Source organism: Patagioenas fasciata, chromosome 23 (genome assembly GCF_037038585.1).
Source record: "Patagioenas fasciata isolate bPatFas1 chromosome 23, bPatFas1.hap1, whole genome shotgun sequence".
In the NCBI taxonomy this organism is placed as follows: domain Eukaryota; kingdom Metazoa; phylum Chordata; class Aves; order Columbiformes; family Columbidae; genus Patagioenas; species Patagioenas fasciata.
In genome coordinates this window covers 5,012,045-5,033,781 of record NC_092542.1, presented here as the reverse complement: position 1 = coordinate 5,033,781, position 21,737 = coordinate 5,012,045, and the positions used below count along the sequence as shown (strand labels likewise).

At 43.6% G+C, this 21,737-nt stretch overlaps 2 protein-coding genes across 2 annotated transcripts in view; one reads left to right on the top strand and one right to left on the bottom strand.

The window, feature by feature from the left end:
• The window catches only part of CAPZB (capping actin protein of muscle Z-line subunit beta), a 62,270-nt gene extending 57,746 nt beyond the window's left edge, over positions 1-4,524 (bottom strand). Inside the window, exon 1 of the mRNA XM_065855344.2 lies at positions 4,346-4,524. The gene's annotated coding sequence lies outside the window, so the exon portion shown is untranslated. The remainder of the gene's footprint in view (positions 1-4,345) is intronic.
• Positions 3,832-19,141, top strand: MICOS10 (mitochondrial contact site and cristae organizing system subunit 10). The gene is made up of 4 exons (XM_065855345.2): positions 3,832-3,948; positions 15,176-15,223; positions 16,475-16,584; positions 18,896-19,141. Exons 1-4 carry the CDS (start codon positions 3,882-3,884, stop codon positions 18,902-18,904), a joined length of 234 nt encoding a protein of 77 aa, XP_065711417.1. The 5' UTR covers positions 3,832-3,881; the 3' UTR covers positions 18,905-19,141.
• The last annotated feature ends 2,596 nt before the right edge of the window (positions 19,142-21,737 follow it).

The window sequence follows — 21,737 nt, the reverse complement described above, 5'->3', positions numbered from 1 at the left end:
TCTACAACTAACGTAAAAACGGTCACGAAATAACGCACATCAAATAAAGACAAATGTCATAGTGGTGCTTATGCCCGTAACGTAAGAGTGAGCAAAACCTCCAATCAGTCTTTCCATGCAAGCGCTTTCCTCCAGAGGTTTTTGGGGCAAGATTCATATTCATGGCAGAATTAGCACAACGAGCTGTGACACATCTTGTTCCATTTTTCAAAGTTCTGCTTCAATCAGCCGTACCTGACAACTGTAACCAGCGGTACCACGCGACTGAATATAATGTTACATCAGCTTTACAAAACTGGCATGAAAATACATTAGCCCAGGGACAAAATGGACTTGCTTATTAACGTGAATGTGATCACCGTGAAAAGACTGAATGATGTTTCACTCTGCATCACACACTCTTTCTCCTAATGCATGTCTACCTCAGCCTTTAGACTATTGTTCATCCGCACAGTATCCGACTGCCTTCCACATAAAATCAATAAGAATAGCAAAGTAGACTTAATGGAGTCTCTGGCACTTTTCCCATTTTAGGGCAAAGTCCTGCTGAGGAGGGGTTTCTTTTTCCTCAGACTTTGGACTTAGACTGTTGCTTAGATAGCAAGAAGGCTTTCAAAGCGAAAAATAAGCATTAGTATCTGCTGGTGAATGTGGCTTCTATCTGTGAGGGGAAAAAAAACCAACAAAACAGACCCAACAAATTAGCATGGAGACCAGGAGTTGAAGTGGGGGCCCTCTACCAAGGCTGTATCAACCATTTCAAGGAGATAACTCCTACGCTGCTGTCTTGCTGTGCAGATCACTGCTCCTCTTGGCAGAAAAAAATAAAATGATAATGTGTGGGAAGTGATTCATGTTATTTAAAACTATGGGAGAAGTTACATGTGTATTATTTGGAAAAGATGAGAAGTATCCAGTGGGGAATTGTCAGGAGAGATGCTATAGGATTATTTGAAAAACCAGAATAAGACGTGATCTGTTCATCCTGGGGAAGGGTCAAGATTTAAAGTAAACTCTCTTGGAAGTTTTAAAACAAAAACTACTGGGGTGAGGGTGAACCATCCTGTACTGCACTATGTCAAAGCTAGGACTAATAATTAAGAAAAGAAAGGCCCTTTTCTACCTAACAGTCTTGGAATTCTGGCTGGTGCAGCCCCAGCGTAGCTCCTCACCTCAACATGCACATGTGGACGTGCCTTCTGTGTGGCTTCACTCACCAGGGAAATAGCAATTTTGAAGAATTATAATGGTACTTATTCATCTTAGACTCCCAGTTCTGCCTCTAGCTTGTCTGATGGCTATCTGTTGAAAAACTCATCAGCAGCATAGTTAAGTGAATGCCTAACTTTTAGTCTGAGTAGTCTTACTAATTTAATACACCACTCAGCTATGTAATTAAGGAAACTGGTGATGCATGATCTGAAACTACTCCAGTTTGACTTCCATCAGAAAAAGGCAGGAATTTCTGAAGCTTTTCTGGCTTAATTTCAGCCTCCTCTGTCTTTTCAGATATTTATTTACTGAAAAGAAAGGAAAAGAGAGCGTGAGGGGAAAAGGGAGGGAAGGAACCCTGGGACAACACATGCTGGGCTGTAAAATGCAAAAGTTTTTTCAAAACAGCATGTCCTAAACATCACCTTGGAGTCATACAATAATAAATACTTGGTATTACACTGAGAGGGTCTAATTGCCAAGTGACTATAGCAATGCAGAGAAAAGGCTGGTTTGGATACATTCCCTCTTGCCTTAATTTTTCCCTGGGGTGGGGAAGGGGTGCAGGGAATGTGCTCTAGATCCATAATGGATAACATTTTCCAGAGCCCCCTCCGATCACTTGGCGACTCTGGAATTTAAAAGCAGCAGACCGATTTCTCAGAAGGAAGCTGCACGTTCAAAACAATTATACTGAACTATTCCATCTCCTCCAAAGGGTTTAGTGCACCAGGTTCCTGACGCAAGGCTGTCAAAATACATTGAGACCCGTTACACAGCAACGCGACCCTTTATTACAGTCCAAGAGCTCACCACCACTTCCTTCATCCCCGAAGAAACAGCACTTTCCAGCGAGCCTAACAGCCTGAAAATGAGTAAGTGTGAAGTGAAACTACACATTGGCTTGCACCAGGTATTTGTTTTTTGCCAGAGAGAAGACCACATTTCTGGTTGTTGTTTTTAAACACTGGGTTTGGGAATTTAATTTTTTGGGGAAAAAAAATAATAATAAAGAATTATCTGGGGGCTTCGAGTATCTTTCTCCTCCTGATATTTTCCAGAGCTGTTTGGAAATGGGAGGGTGGAGCTGGCACATTGGGACACACCACTGGGGCAGTGGTTTCAGAAAACACTTCTTTATCCGGTCAGGGAAAAAACTGCTTGATCCTGTTGGTATTTTTACAAGTAACTTGATGCATGGTTCTATTTTTGATACCGACTATGCAGCAACGCAAACTGATTTGAGTAAATTGCAGGGGAAGGAAGAGAAAAGGAGGCTCCTTTTACAGCACAAGAACTGCCAGCTCCAGGGAAACCTCTGGAACCTGCAAGGGCTTAGTTTAACCACATGCCTTCAAAATGAGCTTTTTAAAAAGAAACCATCTAGATTTTTTAAAAACTAAGTAAAAATGATAGGCAATTGTGATTGTTCAGTGATATGTGAAGAAGTTGAACTAAACCAAATATAGGAAAAATATTTCATCATTGCTCTAGATAAAAATCAGTTATATTTAAGACAAAAGACCACAAACAATAACTTCAGAAAATTTTTGCCAATTGAAGAAAATTATGTCTTCTATTTGTTACTTTAGTGTTTAACTGACTTCTTAAAGAAGATCCAGTTATTTAAAGCAGTAGAGCCTCCTCCTCTCCAACTTGATAAAGCTGTCAGAACTTGAAGAAATCAAAACAAGTAATCGCAGCTAAAAATCGCCTTACTAAGTGTGAATAGAGACATTACTAATTGAAAAAGACTCTGTATTTTTTCACAAGGCTTCTGGAAAACGACTTCCAGAAAGCCTACACAACATTTGCAATAGAAAGTTCATTAAGTTTTAAACTATTCACACATTCCTGGTTCCACAATGCTGTAGCACACTTCAGGATGTGCCAAAGGCCTGTAAATAATTGAAAACCCTTCCCAAAACTCTTTTAACATTAGCATAGAATTATACGGAATAATGTCTATAACATTTTCTTCCTCACATTATTCACCTCCTTTTCCCAACTCAGCAACAAGATATGGGGGCCAAGGGTGCCCTTAAGTAAAAGAACAACCAATAAGGATTGGCAACAGCTGTTTTTTTCACACACCTGTACCTCATTTCAGGCCGTGCAGAGTCGTTGAGGACAAGCAGATACAGGAGCTGTGTAGGATGTGGCATCTCAGTGAGAGAAAACCTACACAGCAATGTGTCCAGTGGGGTATCTCCAACTCTACCTGAGAGAGATGGGACCCTACAGCAAAGATTGGCTCTTACCAAGGCTGAGGTGATAGCCCTACGGGGAGCAGACTGATCTGCTGGGCCTAAGCCAGTTGCCTCTGAGAGCAATGGGTATCCTGCCTTAGGATGAGGGATGCGAGGCCTCACAAAGACACAGCAGGAGCCCTGGCTGAAGAGATGAGGCTTAGGAGGTGCTGGGGTTGTGATGGGCCGGGTCTAACGGGGAAAAGCGGGCGTTTGGGCCTGGTCTAATGAGGAAAGGCGGACTTTTAGGCCCGGCCCAAGGTCGAGCACGGCGGCCATAGCGCCCTCCCGCTGGTAACCTTGACAACGGCGGCGGGACGGGGAGGGGGGAATCTCGCGGGATCTAACGCTCCGCCGCTGGCCAGCGCCGGCAGATCTCGCGAGAGTTGCGCGGGGGGAGGAGGCGAGGGGACGGCCAAGATGGCGTCGGAGGGAGAGCTGGGCAGGAAGTGGGACCGGTGTCTGGCGGACTCCGCCGTCAAGCTGGGTAAGGGCGGGGAGGGCAGGGCGGAGGGGGAGGACCCGGGGAGGAGCGGGAGCAGCTGGCCAGGCGCTCCGGGCTTGGGAGGGCCGCCGTCCGCCTGGCTCCGTGGCGTGGCTGGGCCTGGGGAGGAAGGGCCCAGTGAGGGCCGTTCCCCCCCGCCGCTCCGGGCCTGGCGTAGGTCGGCGGCGGTCTCGCCGCGCTGTGTGCCCCGGCGGGGCTGCCTGCGGCTCCGCCCTCAGTGCAGGGCAGCGCTGGTCCCGGGGGTCGGGGAGTGGGGCGGTGGAAGGGAGCCGGGCGGTCCCGGGCCGGGCAAGGTGACCTTGGCCGCGGGCATTGGCCCCGCCGGTCCCGCTCCCACAGCCGCCCCGGGGCTCTTCTCCCTGGCCCGGCCCCGTCTTACCCGCGATCCGGTAGCGGAGGGTCCGTTTTGAGCTCTGGTTACTCTCTCTGATGAAGATGCGAGGTTTCTGTGTGTTATCTCTGCCTGTGCCCAGCTCCGTGGCCGGCTGGGCGCCTCCTGACCCGAATGAATGGGGCCCGGGTTGGCATCGCCGGGTCCCGCAGTGCCACGACCTTGCCCGCCTTTAGTTTCGCTATGACGACGGCTTGGTTTTCGAAATCTGTTTCTGCAGAGCTGTTCACATCACTCAGTGTGCGAGGTGGGCTGTGTTTATTAAAAGCAATACACAGCGTGACACGCTGATAGCTTTGGCATGTGTTACCTAGGGCAAGTGTGCGCCGTTTGACATTGAGAAGCTTTCCGGCCGGTGTCCCAGCCCTGCAGACGGTTGTGCCTTTTCTTCAAGTAGGGGAACAGTTCTGTTGATTTTCATCTATGCTTATTTGTCCTTAAAGTTAAAACTATGGCTGTGCCTGCAGTGCTTCAGATCTGCAGCAAACCATTCATAACATTTCACCTAGACCTGTTTTATGAGTGATGGTAACTGCGTATGCGCTGTTCGTGTGACAGGCTGGCAAATCAACTAGACAGAGCTTGTGGCTTTACAAAATGTGTGTACAAAACCAAATCTTTGCATGCTATGTATAGAGCAAGAAGTGAAGTATCTGATGTGAAAGGTACGTGTTCCATGTTGGTGCAGAAGTCTCTTTTTAGAACCGTAAATAATATCTGAGAAATGCGAATGTTTATTTCTAGTTGCTGTAGTGGCCTGATGCTTGAAAGCTGATGAGGAACTGAGGGGTTTAGTTGCCTAATACTTTTCCATTAGAAAAGATGTTTAATAATTTAAAGTAAACTGAAACTTCCATTGTTTATAACAGGCCTTTGCAAAGTGTCAAGTGCTCCACAGCAATGTTTTGCCTTATGAAATTCTATTCAGGTTTGTCTGACAAACATATCCAGATATGTTTATATTTCCATAGCATTGGTTGCTTTATCATAAAATATTAAGGATGCCAAATTATAAACAAGGGCTTGTTCCATGCTGCAGATGTACATGTGCATGTAGGAGTCTTGAACATGGGAAGGCTCACTAGGAGGCTGAAAGAAGTGGATACGAGGTTGATTTTGATGCATGTCTCTTTAGCAGGCCTTTTGTTTTAATGGGGTGTTTTCTTCCATCCTAAAGTGGCAACAGGAGAAAGAAAATGTGCTCAGACTTTCTGTACTAGTGCTCTAGACCAAGGATTCGCTGTGTTAGCTTCATGATGGTGTTGAGTAGATGTCTTGGTGAAATTAATGTTTTTCATTACATGACCCGAAAAGGGCACATGGGCTGCAGCTCTTTCATTTTGTCCTTAGCACTAAACCCAGTGTGATGGCCTCGGACATGTTGCTCTTCATGTGTGCTGGCGTTTCTGTTTTGTGTGCTTTTGCGATTGATCCAGTAACCGAAGTGTCAGTGCTGGTGACCTCCTCTGTGGTATTAACAACAAATGACTCTGTATGAACTTTGGAAGTCGGAACAACACGGAAGTTGCTTCATACACCAGTAGTTTGTGACTGAAGATGATGATGATGGCCTTTAAATGCAAAGTGAGTCGGTGGCATAGCTGTTAACTGAGCACTGATAACACAAAGTTTCTTAGGCTGTCTCAGTGGAAATGATTGTTTTCTCTGCAGAGACTTTAAAATCCCACGTGGTTTTGATGATTGTTTTTGTAATATTACTGTGGAGTTTCCAATAAACTATCAAGGGTGGTTGTTATACTGGAAAGAAAGAAAATAAACTTTTTTTACTTGAGAATTTTGTTGCTTGTTATGTGGGATATAGAAGTTTACTATGTCCTCAGCTTCTTCACTGGACTTTTCCTTTTTGTCGCCACAGTTTCCTTCCTGTACTTTCCTTTACATCCTTCCTGAGCACTATTGCAAGAGAGATCTTTCCAGACAGTAGCTGGGGAAGAACAAACATTGGGATTAGCCCTGTGTTTTCCCATTCCAAACCCTGCAAATAAAGGAGAACACTGAATTTCTGAAACCTTGCACGCATGACAGTTCTCCAGTGTCTGTGAGAACTGTAGAGACAAGTAACTCCTGTGGATTAATTTGGGGGCTGGAGGGACATGGGAAACAGAGTGAGAAGGGGAGGTTGCAGCTATCGGGATGACTTTATGAGCAATAGGATGTTTTGAAATAATAGCTGGGGGCTCTGCAGCCTGTCCTGTCTTGTATTAGTCTGTCAGGCTTTCCACTACGGTTGGTTCAGCCAGTATGTTTGCAGTGGCTGTGTTGTTTGTAGTTATGCTGTCCTGGTTTAGTTGGAGATTGAGCTCCTGGAAGAAACTTGATCTCATGCCACTAAAACATCCAAAATACGTATTTATCTTACGTTACATATTTTGAAACGCTGTATTGTATTTTTCACCTCTTGATCATTACCTGTGTGTATCTTGTAATTCAGTATTAAAACTTTGTCCTGTTAGTTCAAAACAGAATATGTTGTCAGGCGTTGTTAAGACAGTATTTAATTCCAAAGAGTTAAGTACTCTAAAACTCTGTATGCCTGCACAAAGCATCGAAACATTGTTCAGTGGAGTTTATGTGCTTACCCCCCTTTTATTTGGGCCGACATTGATTTGTTTTGCTCCTGATGAGGATGGCTCTAGGTATTTTGGTTCCCCCTCCCTCAGTGGTTTGTGTGCAGTGGGCTGGGTTGTGCTTTCTTGGCTGCCCAGGCAGTTTCTCTGGGTGATCCAGATCATGCTGGCTCCAGCTTCGCACCATTTTCAAGACTTTCCACCCCTGGAGTCATTTAAATAATTTCACTTTCTGTTCCTTCTTTCTTCCTCATACGGATTTTTCTTACCCATCACAAAATCTGTGCTTTTTTCCTATGTGTAGAAGGAGAATCAAACTACAGTGGTTTCCTTTTTCTTCCCAGCTTATAAAACTTCAGAAAATAGTGTGTCCTCTCCAGCCTTCACAACCGTTTCTTCCTTTTCATCAGTGGAGCTCTGCAGAGAAGAGACAGGGAAGTAAATAATATTGTGGTCTTCTTCCATCCTACTGCCTTCAAACCCTGGTTAAAGGGTTCGTTTGTTTGTTTAACTGCTGGATAGTTCATGCCTGTTTATCTGGAAAGACAGTTACTCATGAAGCACTGGCAGAGTTGTTTTTTCTCCACGAGGCTATAATTTTGGACAAATTATTATTATATGCCGTTTCTAGGGAACAGGGAGGCAATAAAGAGTGTGTGTAAGGAAAGGGAGAGTTCTGTGCTTGTGTGCCCTGGCTTGTTTTGAAACTGTTGTGGTTTTAAATGAGTTGAACACTGTGATTTATCTGATATTGAAAGGTAATCTTAGGAAAGCTGTTTGCTTCTTGGCTTGGGTGTTAAGTTGCTGTGCTGAAGTTCATTTTTTTTTGTTGTTGCAGGAGATAAATATTTTGATGTATGTCTGTGATTGACCAAAATTAAGTCTGGAAGTTTGTAAATAACCCAGTGTAGTAATGTTCATTTTCCTCTAATCCTCTGTTTTGACATCTGAAAATAAAATGCTTCTAATTTCCATTTAATAGGAATTTTTTAAGATAAAAGAGCACTTTCAATTCTCCTGCAACTGTTACATGATTTCTTCTGGCTTGCATTATCTAGCCTGCTTGAATAGCTGTTTCTGTTAACAGCAAGGGTGAAATGGGATTGTTTGTGTCATTCCACAGATTGAGTATTTCAAAAAGAATCATTGTATGGCTTGCAACGTCAGTATTTTTAAATAAACCTTCACATGGTTATGAGTAGGATAAAGTCAGTCTATATAATGATAAAACTTGATTATACTTTCTGAAAACTGGATTAGACTTTCTCTAAATATACAAAAGTCCTGAAATTCCTGTTTTGAAGTAGGCTTTTTTTTTTGCTTGGCAATTGTAATGTGGCCATCCAATCTTAGCTACCAAGTCAAAAGATTTCTTCTTTGTTTGGGATTTAGTTTTTAATACTGGAGAATATGAGTATTATGGGAGCACACAACTGGATTATTATATGAGCTTTGTTTGTAACCCCCAGTTATTTTCTTCTGTCGTACAGGAGAAGATCCAACTTGACTGGTTGTATCTTGTAGCAGACCGAGGAGTGTAAATATTAACTGCTTATGGCTTAGACTGTTCAGGAAGGCAATACAGCCAATGAAAAATTGTTTTATTTGAAAGAGATGCACAAATGTTCTGAGAATAGGCTTTCAGTCAAAAATCTAACAGCAATATTTAGGTATCTTGTTAGCAGAGTTCTGAATACAATGGCTGTTTACAAATTAAGGGGCTCTTACCATCTTTTGGAAGAAAAAGACAGGAAAATCTTTAGGGATTCGGGGGCCTGTTCCCATAGTTGAGTTGTGTCCTGCTGTTCTTCTTGGCTGGTCATCAGACTGAGTCAGGGAGCTCTGCCCTGCCTGGATCACAGAATCACGGGATGCTTGGCGTCAGAGGGACCTGTCGAGACCCCCCAGCCCAAGCCCTGCTAGCACAGGGTCCCCAGAGCACATCACATAGGATCCGAGGCGGGTTTGAATGTCTCAGAGGAGACTCCACACCTGCCCTGGGCAGCCTGGGCCAGGCTGTGGCACCTCACAGCAAAGAAGTTTCTCCTCATATTCAGATGGAACCTCCTGTGTTTCAGTCTGTGCCTGTTGCCCCTCACCCTGGCATTGGGCACCACTGAATAGAGTCTGCTCCATCCTCTTGACATCTGCCCTTAAGATATTTATAGGCATTGATAAGATCCCTTCTCAATCTTCTCTAGGCTAAACAGACTAGCTCTCGCAGCCTGTCCTTGTAAGAAAGATGCTTCAGTCCCTTAATCATCTTTGTGACTCTGTGCTGGACTCTCCGCAGTAGTTCCTCATCTGTCTTGAACTGGGGAGCCCAGCACTGGACACAAATGTGCCCACTCAGTCAGTAACTGAAGCTGTGAGCGCTTCCAGGGGAAGACCTGCTCGACTCTTGTCCCCGCCTGCCCTGGGCAATGCTTCTGGTGTGCAAGAAAACCTGAAAGAAGAGCTGAGCCCTCCATCTGATAGCGTAGCCGTTTAAACCCCCAAGCTGCAGAAGAACTCTGCTGGAAATGTATCTAAAGTTCACTGACTCCCTTGTCCTCTGCATTGGTGAGATGCCAGCTGTGCCTTCCTCAGGAGGTGACACACAGTGACACTCCCCAGGAAGGGACCTCTAAGCCAAGTGATATCCAAAACCATTCGTTTGGTCCTTGAGATGTTACAGCAGAAGGTGGGAACAACTTTTTGTTCTGGATTGTATCAGATTTAGTGCTCTGAGAAAATCCTTTCAGGGCTGCTGGCACATCCTTGGTAATAATAAATTGATAATGAGAGAGCTGAGGATCAGGCTTCTTTCCTTAGCATTTCTGCTAGTAAGATGCCACCATAACATTTCTTGCTCTAAATCTCCTCCATTTCTTAGCTGGGCCAGTACGTGTCAGTAACGATCAGCCTACATTGGATGGGTGGGAAGAAGTAGGATTGCCAACCCTCATAATTAGGCTTGAAAAAGCCCTAGATCTGGATGAGTTTACTCCAGCAAAACCTTTCTTTTTAGCAATGCTGTTGTTTTCATTAGTGGAATATTTTATTGCAGTAAGACAAGGTAGAGTTTTCTGGCAGAGGTATATTTTCCACATGAGGAGTATCTTGCTCATTTCTTATATATGCGCTTTTAAAGCAAGTGCAACCCTGCTTTTGCCTGAAAGCTTGCTGCAATATTGATGAGATCCTTTGGTGTATTGTCTGTCAAAGAGCAGCTTCCACTCTTCTCCCTCTTTTCCAAGAGGGAAAAAATGCATGTGCCCTCTCCTCGACGGCTCATTCACCAGTGTGAGGATGAAAAGCCTCTGGTCCACTCCGAGATTATTGCTAGGATTGCTCAGGAGATCATGGGCTAACGGTGATATTTCCTGGTGCCGTGTGTCCATCTGCAAAAGTGCTGATGTTTATTCAAGGCTGAACCTCAGGAGTGCTTCAGGGTGAAAGCGGCCCCTGAAAGCACGTTGGGATTTTTGTATTATAATGGTATTTGGATATTTATATTCTGTCATTCCAAGTATTCTGTGTTACTGCAGTCAAATGCTGAAAGAAAACAAAACACGCTTTTTTCTTGCTTCTTCCTCGAGTACTTGGTGTATAGTTTCACTGTGTTTTCTTCTGGTGTCCTTGCTCATTTTCCTGCCTGCTATGTAAACAGGCCACACGACAGGGGAGATGAGAATGAAAGCTTCAAAGTCAGTGTTGGAAGAAAATCTGATTCCTGCCATGAAGGACCTTGCTAAGAGTCTGCTTAAAATTAATTCTCTCTGTAAATAAGTGATTTCATGGTCTCGGATTTTTAACTGGTGCTCAGCACTGCCCTGTAGAGGCCCCGGTGTATGAAGAAGGCTCTCCTCCCCATTTTTGCAAAACAATTATCTATGTATCTTGCCAAAGAGGGATTGGAGGAGGCAGGAAGGAACACCCTACAATGAGAGGGAGAATATAGTTTGAGAGTTGCTTGCCATTTGTGTTTGTTTTGAAGATCTTGACTTTTCATGGGTATTTCCTCACCCAGAACAAATTTTAGTGCTGGGGCGAGCTGATGCCCCTTTCAGACTTCCAGTGCATCACATCTGCTGTTGGACCTTGAAGCTGTTGCTGTCCCTGTCCCCAGAGAGAAGCTAATTGAGCTCCATGCGTTTCCTTGATCCTAGTGGAAGCTGCTTTTTCAGCTGGGAAGAAATCTGCTCTGTTGGGACAAATCCCTGAGCTTTAGAGCGTCTTGTCTGTACAGAGCGGTCACTGTTTTCTTAGAACAAGAAACCATCTTCCACAAGCTCCTCCTTCATTTTATTTCCATCATTTAGTTCCTTTAATTCCAAATTAACTGAATCGGAAGGAGAGGAGGCTGAAGCTCCGTGTTTTGTATTTGCGCGTAAGGAATGGCAAAGGAAAATAATCTGATGACAACAAGAAAGCTGTTAAGTAATTTAAAAACTTCCAGCTGCTATAGTAACAGCAACACATTTGCCAGATGTCAACAAGCATATTTGAATGCTTCTATTTTAAGTTTCTAGCTATTGAAGAAAAGTGTATCTAGGTGTGGCCGTCTTAATAGCTGCCTCAGCCTGTAGCTACTTGGGTAGCCTAGGAAAAAATCTTGTAGTATCGCTGTTGGAGGGACTGTTGATTAAATTTATAGAAAAAGCTTTTTCCAGATGTTCTTATGGAGCAGGAGCCCATCCTGAAGATTTGTGTTTTTCTCCGAGACACTTTTATGATGTCCTGTTGGGTATACGGCGCGTGCTCTTCTGTGCGTTAGATTGATTTGAGGTACCGTGACGTTTTTCTTGGAAGGTGTAGGAACCAAAAAAAAAAGAAATGGAATGAAGAAGTTTGGGAGCGTGGGCTTTCTGCCTAATCCAGTTCCGTGTGGCTTCGCTGGTCCATATGGCCGGGCCACATAGCGGGGAACGGGACTAAGATGTCCACAGAATGGCCTTGTCCCCTGGTGACACTGACTGTAAATGAGTTTAAGCTGAAATGATAGATGTAGGGTGGAAGAGACTGTTTTTCTAGTTAAACATTTTAAACTGTCAGAGGAGGTGAAAAATGCCTTGTAGTCTTTCCTGTGGCCTTTTCCTCCAAAGAGTCTGTCATGCAAGAAAGGGAGGGGAAATATGCCCGGCGTGGATCAAGCCCTTAGCTTTTCCATGTTCGTTTGTTTTTATTGTAAGATAAACCTTTCATGTTTTGTTGTTATGAAGTTAAAGCCTGGCCTAGAGGTGCTGATCTTTAGCAGAAACAGCTGCAGACCCAGTGTCCCCTGCTCAGGTGGGAGGTTCTTTGAAGCAACGTGTTGCCTCTTTGAAAGGAAATTGAGCATGTGAGAATGTAAACCTGTAAAACTCATCAACAGCTCTGCCATTGTTTATCTCTGGTGTAACTTTATATAGAATTAAAGTGAAATGTGTTATTTGCTTCCAAGACAAGATGGTTTTGCTCCCCGTTGGTCCTGGAGACGCAGGAAATGACCACATAACCACAAATACTTTCTAGTGGAATGAAGATGAGTGACAAACTACCCACAGAAATAGGTTCTTAACCAGATGGGCTAAGAAATTAAACGTAGCTAAAGCGTCTGGGTTTAAGTTAAAACCAATGCTTAAACATTAAAAAAAAGTAGAAAAGAGCAAATCATGTATATGTACTGGCTGATGTGAGGGGACAGATTTGAGCATTTCTAATTAATTGGGTGTTGTGATCAGCCACAGTTTTTGGCATAGACTGTAGTCTGTTCCTCAGTAAGAAAAGGAGAGAACCTGACTTGGGGTGAGGGAAGCTAAGGTACCTTTTTGGCTTTGTTTCTAAAGCTGCATTCTTGGACAGAAAACAAAAACCCATTAGCTGTCAGATCTCTTCCTTCTCTGTAGCATTTTCATTACTTAGAGCAAGGCCCTAGATATCTTACCATCATCTCCTTAAACTAATCAGCCACTGTACTCCCCTTCCTCCTGCAGCCTCTAAAATTGACATTCTGCATTTTAATGAAAGAGAAAAATCCCTTCCCTAGAACCAGGCTTATCGCTAATTCAGATAAAAGCTTTTCTTAGGCGGGACTATTGTGTCTTAGCAAGTCGGTCGTGCTGGCCCACATCTGCTTAACAGTAGTGTTGGGTGTTAGCGTGGGGGGAAGGCCTAGGTTTTGGTTTAGGCTGAGACTGAATTGCAGCTGGCAGAAGTAATAATTTCTTCACCTTGAAGTGTATCCTGTAGCTTCCCCCATGGCCAAGAGGAAGCAGCATTGATGGCATCTGCATGGAGCCCTTACACATGGGGCTGTAATGTGAGAGAGCGTGTGAAGGAGGTGAAGAGAATACAAGATGATGACCATTTCGGGAAGTAAATGGAAATAAACTGTATTAACAAAAGCTGCTTCCTTAGTGCAGACTTTGAAGACGAGAAAGTAAGCAAGTTACCACCACACTGGTAAGAAGAACGAGGGTTTGGTGTCGTGGAAAATGTGGTGAGGTTACAAACTGCATGGGCTCTGCATCGAGATGATGCAGATATTTGTCATCCTGCAAATAATTTCTCATTGATTAGCTAAACTGTTTGGATTGGCAGAGGGGATCTCTTCTTGCACAGGACCAGTGTCACCCACTGCATGACAAGGTGTCTGAACCGGGCAGTTCAAACAACGCCTCGTGCTGGCTGAACAGAAAGGAATTGTGTCCAGACCTACAGCCTGAAACAAGCCGGCAGCGTGACTACGTATGGTAGGGAAAGACTGGCAGAGGGAGTCGGTCAGAGGGCCAAACAGTTGTCCGCTGGAGAAATTCTTGCAGATAGTAATTATCCTTAATAGCATAAACATTCTGCGAGAGCCAACACCAGCTGTATTATAGCAAAGGTACCGAGGGAAGGCTCTGCATGGGGAGGGAGGGTAGAGGATTTAGGACAGATGAACTGCCTGTTGTCTCTTCCAGTCAGTAGTTAGAGATGCTCCAAGTAGTGTATCACTGTCTGAAACGCAGAAAAAGCCTGGAGCTCTGACCAGACATCCGAGGAACTGAGACTTTCCCTTCGCTGTGCAAATGATTAGAGTGAAACCCCGACCTTCTGCGAAACGCTCGGCTTCGAAAATGTCTGGGGAAGCGATGTCAGGACCGCTTGGCGGGCAGCCAGAGCTCTTCCCTGAGTTGCATGTTTTGTGATGACCTGGTAAAGCAGTTATCTCTGTCACCATCAGAGCTAATGAAGATGTGGAGGAAAACGAAGAGTTTGCAATAGCAACTCTGATTTCCAGCTTGCAGTAAATACAGATAGTGAAGTCCTAATGGGAGTAAACATGAGATTTGCTCCGCTCATCTGCTTAGCCATCCTTCTTCTAATATTCAAGGGTTTTTAATCAATTAAAAACCATGGGGTGCTTAGTGCAGTAAGTATTGTTTCAAGAATCTGTGCCACACTTTTAGCAAAGAAAAAGTTTTAAAGAGCAGAAGGAAACTTAAGGAAAAAATGCAACCTACTCCTAGAAGCCAAGAGGGTACAGGATTCTTTGGCATTGTTCTGGACTCAACCCACTTAGTAATGTGTTCAACAGGAGCTTAAATAAGGATCACATGCTTTTAGGACTATTTTAAAAGAAAGTATGTCTTTTAATTAATTTCTCAACTGCTGCAGTTATTTCTATATATAGTATAAGGATGTGAAAAGTCAGTCATTCCTAATGTGCTTAAATATGCTCCATAATGAATGTTGTGGATGTGAAAGATAAGCAGCCTGGAGCTTTTTTTTGCAAGGTATAGGATAACATAAGGCATCAAAGTTTTGCTGCCCTCGGGACACACATTGAAGTAGTTAAAATAGCGAGATAAACGAAATACAATAAGATATTCATCTGCAAAATCTAAAGCTCAAGGACACAATAAGTTTTCATTTAAGTGTTTCTCATTTGCTGACAATGAGCCAAATAAATCTTAATTCCGCATTGTAGATGGTGACAGAAATTCAGTAACTTTCCCTGGGACAAGAGTCTGGTTTGTTTCCCAAATCCTTGTGATAATGTGTGTGTTGGGATTCTAATCTGAATTAGTTTCTTACAGTTACTTAAGAAAACAAGAATTATTTTCTTTCAAAATTGCTATTTACGAACGTATTTGTTCGGTGTTCTGTAATAATATGTAGTCTGATATTCCTGAGTTAGAACAAAGAAGTGCTGTAAAGAACTAAATAATTTTCCATTACTTTGCATTATTTTAGTCCTCACTCGCTGCATTTCTTCTTACAGGTGCTGGATTTGGATTAGGAATTGTTTTCTCAGTCATCTTCTTCAAAAGTAAGTGTACTGCAGCAATTTTGACTGCCTGGTTTCCTAATTTCTGTCTGTTGTAGGTGTGGTTTAAAACCAAGAAATCTTTGAGGCATGGCAGATTTAATCAGCGTGTTAGACCAAATCTTTCTTTATTGGTCATATTTGTTTTCAGTTGAGTTGAAGTTGCGTAAACTTTTAACTGTTGTGTAACAAGGTTGTTACACGTGGCGTCTTTCTCAGGTCCTACTGTGCTCAGCTCAAATTCTGGAATTGCAGGAAACCCTGAGCCAAATTACTGGGGCCGTGTGTCTAGACATCACAGAATCCCAGAATGTCAGGGGTTGGAAGGGACTTTGAAAGCTTATCCAGTGCAATCCCCCCGTGGAGCAGGAACACCCAGCTGAGGTTCCACAGGAAGGGGTCCAGGTGGGTTTGAATGTCTGCAGAGAAGGAGACTCCACAACCTCCCTGGGCAGCCTGGGCCAGGCTCTGACACCCTCACCAGGAACAAGTTTCTTCTCAAATTTAAGTGGAACTTCCTGTGTTCCAGTTTGAACCCATTGCCCCTTGCCCTATCACTGGTTGTCACCGAGAAGAGCCTGGCTCCATCCTCCTGACACTCCCCCTTTCCATATTGATCCCCCTCAGTCTCCTCTTCTCCAGCTCCAGAGCCCCAGCTCCCTCAGCCTTTCCTCACACGGGAGATGCTCCACTCCCTTCAGCATCTTGGTGGCTGCGCTGGACTCTCTCCAGCAGTTCCCTGTCCTTCTGGAACTGAGGGGCCACAACTGGACACAATATTCCAGGTGTGGTCTCCCCAGGGCAGAGTAGAGGGGCAGGAGAACCTCTCTGACCTACTGACCACCCCCTTCTAATCCACCCCAGGTACCATTGGCTTCCTGGTCACAAGGGCCCAGTGCTGGCTCATGGTCACCCTGCTGTCCCCAGGACCCTTTCCCCTTTCACTTTATGCCAGTCTTGCCAAAACTGATTTAAATTCTTTTTTTAGTTATGTTTTGGCAACAGAATAATTTTCAGTAGTATCTTGACTTCAGAGATTGCTCTCCATTAAATTCTAAATATGATGTTTTACTATTGTTATTTTTCTGAAGTGGTCGGGTGTGGGGCTGATTTTAGGACTCTTAGGACTTGAAAATGCGTGATAGGCATCTTCCATTCTTTCTTGGTGCTTATTTAACAGTGATCTCACTGCCATGGGACAAGAACAGCTCTTTTTTGACTGTAACTTTTCCTCTCTGCTTGCCTTCCGCACAGGAAAGACATGGCCTATCACTTTTGGGTCCGGCATGGGGTTAGGAATGGCTTATTCCAATTGCCAACATGACTTCCAGTCTCCATATCTTCTCCATGGTAAATTTGTAAAAGTAAGTATCGGTATTAGTTACTATTAATTGGTAAGTGTTTATAAATTAGCGTTAAGCGGTATATCTAGACACCATTTACATGGATATTCCTCTGCCTCACCCAAAAGAGTGCTAGTAAGAAGAGACTTGTGTTGCTGAGGATTCTCCCCCTACTCTTGAGAAAGTTTTAATATCTGGTGTGTTTAGCAGTAAACTTGTTAGACATAGTTATAGTTATTATAGCACTTCAGAAAGTACTGAGGTGAAATGTTCTGCCAGGAGCTTTGCGTGTGAAGTATGCAGAATGCAAAAATTACCTCCGTGTTGCTCGTCTGTCCAATGAAAGAAGCGTGAAGGTGTTTTTAGACTTTTTCCTGATGCATTTAGACCGGGAAGTGGAGTCCAGTCCTCTTAGATTTACCAGCAGATGAGCTTTTGCCAGCCTTCTGCAGGCCTACTAGACATACCTGTTTACAAATATTTTCTTCAGCTGCCTGTTAAGAAAGGGAAGCAATGACAAGATTCTTCAACTTCTTCAGAATAAAATATTCTGGATAGCAATACAGAGGAACTGTGGCTTAGATGCAGATGATACAACATTACCAGCTACAGCCCGGAACCAGAAGTCTGTGTATGAGTCTTCTAGGCAGGTTTGTTAACATTTCCGCACCATCCTGAGGGTACTCCTCCAGTTTGTGTCCAAAAAGAAACTGGAATGACACGTCAGTGGCTTCATGTGAATGGTAAATACCCCGTTCATATGTTCTGAGAAAAACTCATTCATTTAAGGATGCTTGTTACTAGGGACGTCAGGCAGCAGAAAACTGACTTTCAACTCAGCCTAGTAAGGGATTTTGTTTGGATTAAGGACTAATCTGTGCTCAGGAGCAAGGGTGGTCCTTCGAAGCATGAGGTAATTGGAAGGACACTTCACAGAAGAGGCACAGCTGCCTGCGTGGCACAAAACTAGACAAATAGTTTCCAGTGCGCTTTCTCTGGCACAAAGAGACTGAACACGCTGAGAGAGGGAAGACGTGGATGAAGCCATCTAATGGTTAATGTCATTAATTCTCTCCAAAATGTCGTGTCATGGATAATGGCTCTGGGGTTATTACAACAAAATTATTTCATTTGTTGGTTAGGAGCATGGAAAATATTGTTACATTATCACTCATCTGTTTTTTTCCTAGAAAATACTGTTGTAACTAAACTCTGTAGGACTTCCTTTACAAACCAGTTTCTGTTCAAATGCCAACTTGTCAAAATGTGAGATTCTGCAAGAAAATCAGCTTTATTGAGAGAGAAAAATGCAACACGGATAAACTTGAAACAAAATCATTTCTAGTTTTCCAAACCTGTCAAGTTCATAGGATCACAGGATAATTCAAGTTGGAAGGGACTTTGAGGAGGTCATCTCTTCTGACCTCCAACTGGGGCTGGATATGGGGTCAGACCAGGTTACTCGGGGCTTTACCCAGCCTGGATTCTTGATTCTTCAGGATCAAGTTCTTAATTCGGAATCCTAAGTGAGAATGAGTGAGGACAGAGGACCCTCATGATACCAAATAATCAGGAGATTACAAAGCAGCTTTGCAGCTGTTTCAGCTGTAACTGGGATCGTCACACTGCCCGTCCTTTGGGTTAGTAAGTTGATAATGAAATATTAACACCAATGCAAGAGCCGTTCATCTAGATCAAGAGACTACTTAAAATGCAGAAAGATTCTAATTTGTGGTTAGAAGATTCTAAGGGCCTTTTAAGTAATTTGATCAAGAGGATGTCACTGTGACTTCAGCTGAATTTTAAATCAACTTCTAGCAGTTACTTCAAGGTATGGCTGAGAATTACATGGCCTGTGGTTTCCCTGCAAAATGGAAACTATCATATTTTTCAAGTTATTTAGCCTGTATTATTTATCACCCAAAAAACGCACAACCCTTGCCCTTTGCTTGCAATGTGGATTATATTGATGTGCAGCACTACAAGAAGGTTGGCAACTGAAGCCTTTCCTCCTGCCCTTTGTGGCTTTGATTTCTGATTTCCATTCAATCTGGGAATAGTTAACTTGAACAATGATGTTGGGGGGGGTGGTTTTGAAGCACTCATTTTATCAGAATGGAGACTTGTGTGCATGAAAACGTGGCACGCTTCGAATATGAAAATAGCTGCTTAACTTCTCCATACTCAGCTTCTCAGTCTAGCGAAGGATGAAAATGTTACCCTACCTTCTGGAAATGCTACAGAGCCCGGTGACTTGCTTTACATCGTGCAGCACCTTCCACGTAAGGAACCCAAATGGCTTTTTAATAATACAAGCCTTCTTACTTTACAGGAACAGTGACTAATGACTAAGACTATCCCAGTGGGAAGGAAGGAGAAATCAATGATTATTCCTCAGGAATACTGAAGTGCCCCTGGAATAAACCAACGTTGTTCAGTAACGATCACCAGTAACTCTTTATACTCCAACAAACTGTTTCTGTACATGAAACAAAAGTTCTGTTGCTTGTTTTGTATCGTGTCTGGAAAGTGCAAGGAAGAGCTCTTCTGGGAAATAAATAAAAGCAAAATGGCCTTCTCTTGTGTGTTGACTTTGTATGTGAGAGAGAGAATGGAAGGAAAGGACTTCATTTTGAGTACCCAGCAGCTGTGACCACCTGGGTAAATGCCACTGCGAGAGCTCTTCAGAAAAGACAGCCGCCGTATGTTCCTCTCCCCTCTTGAAAGGCGACCCCCATCTAACATACAGTTCAAAGAAGCTTTCCCACCTCATAAATCACCCACTAGACCCCTGCTGCTTGTGCCGGTGTTTGGAGAGGAATATAAATACTCCTATGTCCTGTTTGTACAGTTGCCCTTTAAAATTGGAATTTTGTCCTCTCCAAAGAGGCAGAATCCAAAAGGGCAGACCCTGAGGGTGTGACTGCAGCTCGCCAGCTCTTGGAGCTTTGACTCACAAAGTGCCCCAGGTTTGAAACCTCCTCGGTACAGGGGCCGAATTAAACAGATGCACACACCATCTGGCTCCGAGCTTGCCTTTTGAGTTGATTGTTTTTTCACCCCTCTTCTGTGGATGAACATAGAGGTTTCAGTGTATGGGAACAGGTCAGTAAATATTTAAAGCTCTTTATTACTTGAGCAGGTCACTGGTCTGAGTACTTTCTATTTACATTTACCCCAGTCCTTGTAATTACTCATTGGCATGTTGTCTGCTGCTTTTCTCCTGACTCAAGAAGTCATCAGTGCTTCTTTACTCAGCACAATTCTCTATCTATTGAGATGCCTCTCAAGGTCCACTTTTCTTTGTCCAATGCTTGCTGCATGTTGGCCACGTAGCACGAGATGTAAATGCATGTGTCCCAAGAGAGAAAGGGGATGGTATAGATTGATACGGAGCTTTCCTTTATTGAGAGCCTGTTCTGCTGCATGGTGAGTGCTGGCAGATGGAAGAGTAACAAAAACATTCCTCTCCAGAAAGGAAAACACAATGGAAACAAGTTGCGCAATATTTGCTTTTTAAACCATGCCAATAAAAGGAAGGGGATGGACCGAGGACCAGTCTGCTGAGTTCAGAGAGCTTGAGGAACCCCTTATCTTACCGAGCAGCAGGACTGAGATCTGGTCTGGGTGCTACAGCACTCCCGCACCCCCACACCTCCCTGGGCATGCGTGTGGATCTCGCACACCGAAGAAACATGTTGAGCTGTGCCCAGAGCCAACAGAAGCTGAAGAGCTCGCCTAGAGCAATGGACTTGTGAAATAAAATAGCTTTAGTGCCAGAACAGCATTAAAGACTGTCAAAGCACGATACCATCCAGGACCATTGCTTGAGCATGTCCTTGTTTTTCCACCTCCTCCCTTGCCGGACTGCATTCATCTGTCAGGTCAAAACAGCATAATGGAAACAGGATCTCTTTCTTTCTTCCCAATTTTGAATCATTTTATCTGGCCCCAATTTTTAATTTGAACTATGTACTTTGGAGCCGTAGCTCCGCTGTGGTTTGGAAAGTGTTCTTGTTGAGTTCTGTGTGTGTGTGTGTGTGTGTTGCGATGCTAAGCAGTCTGGTAAGCCAGCGGGTTCAGCTGAAGAGATGAGCATCAACCTGGGTAAGAAACAACCAAAAGCAGAAACAACTCTTGAGTATAACAATGGTCAACATGCAGAAAAAGCTTTAGCTGTGTCACTTGGGCCGTGAGGGGGGGTTCCATTTTTATTAAGTGTCCCCGGTAATGAGTTGTCTTGCTCTGGTATGCCCTGCTTTATGTCACATATGACCTTCTAAAGTTAATTCTTACTGAATATGATCTACTGTGGCCTGGGATCAAGTGGTTCTTCTGGCCCTGGGACTCGGAGGGTACCCAGGTAGATACCCATTCACAACATGTCATTTATTGCTAGTGAGAGAATAACCAGAACGAATGTTCTTGCTCATTACAATGAAATACATTGGGGTGAGTGTGGAAAAAATGCACAATTTTATTCTAAAAAGTGGAAATTAAGTTTTGTCACTGCTCTTTTAAGTTTTTTGTTTGTCACAGCTGCCTTGCTTGTTGCTTGTGTTGAGATATATATGCATATATAACCAGCACATAACGGGCCTGTATTCATATCTGTTTTGCTTTAATTAAAACTGTATTATTCAAAACCTACTTTTGAACCTGTCCGTGTAAGCTGTGCAAAATATCTCCTGGTGAGGACAAGTCTCCCGTTTCCCTCTATGGGAATGAGACCGTACTGTTCCCAGCTGGGGCTGGAATAGGAACGGTTTCCTGCTGCTTGATTTCTAATTACATAAATGGAAGAGGGAAAAGTGGAAATTCTAAGTACCAAAAGGCATGTTAAATTTAGTATAATACACTCATCTGGAAACTATCACATTTTTCCTCTTTTCTGAAGCCTGCTGAAATCATTGCTTTGTCGAAGCGTAGCGTGATTTGGATCGGTACCAAAAAGTGCAAACAAGATAGGCCTGAAAAAGTCAGGTGTCCCTACGCAAAACTTCGCGAGAGCTTTTAATGGAGAAGTTGCTGCATCACCCTGATGCGATTTTAATAGGAAAATGGTGAGTATACAGTGAGTAAAGAAACCATACCACTATCTAGGCAGGTAAAACAAAAGAGCTGTTTGCTGAATAGAACTGGTTTTGAATGTTTAACGACTCCCTAAGTGCTCG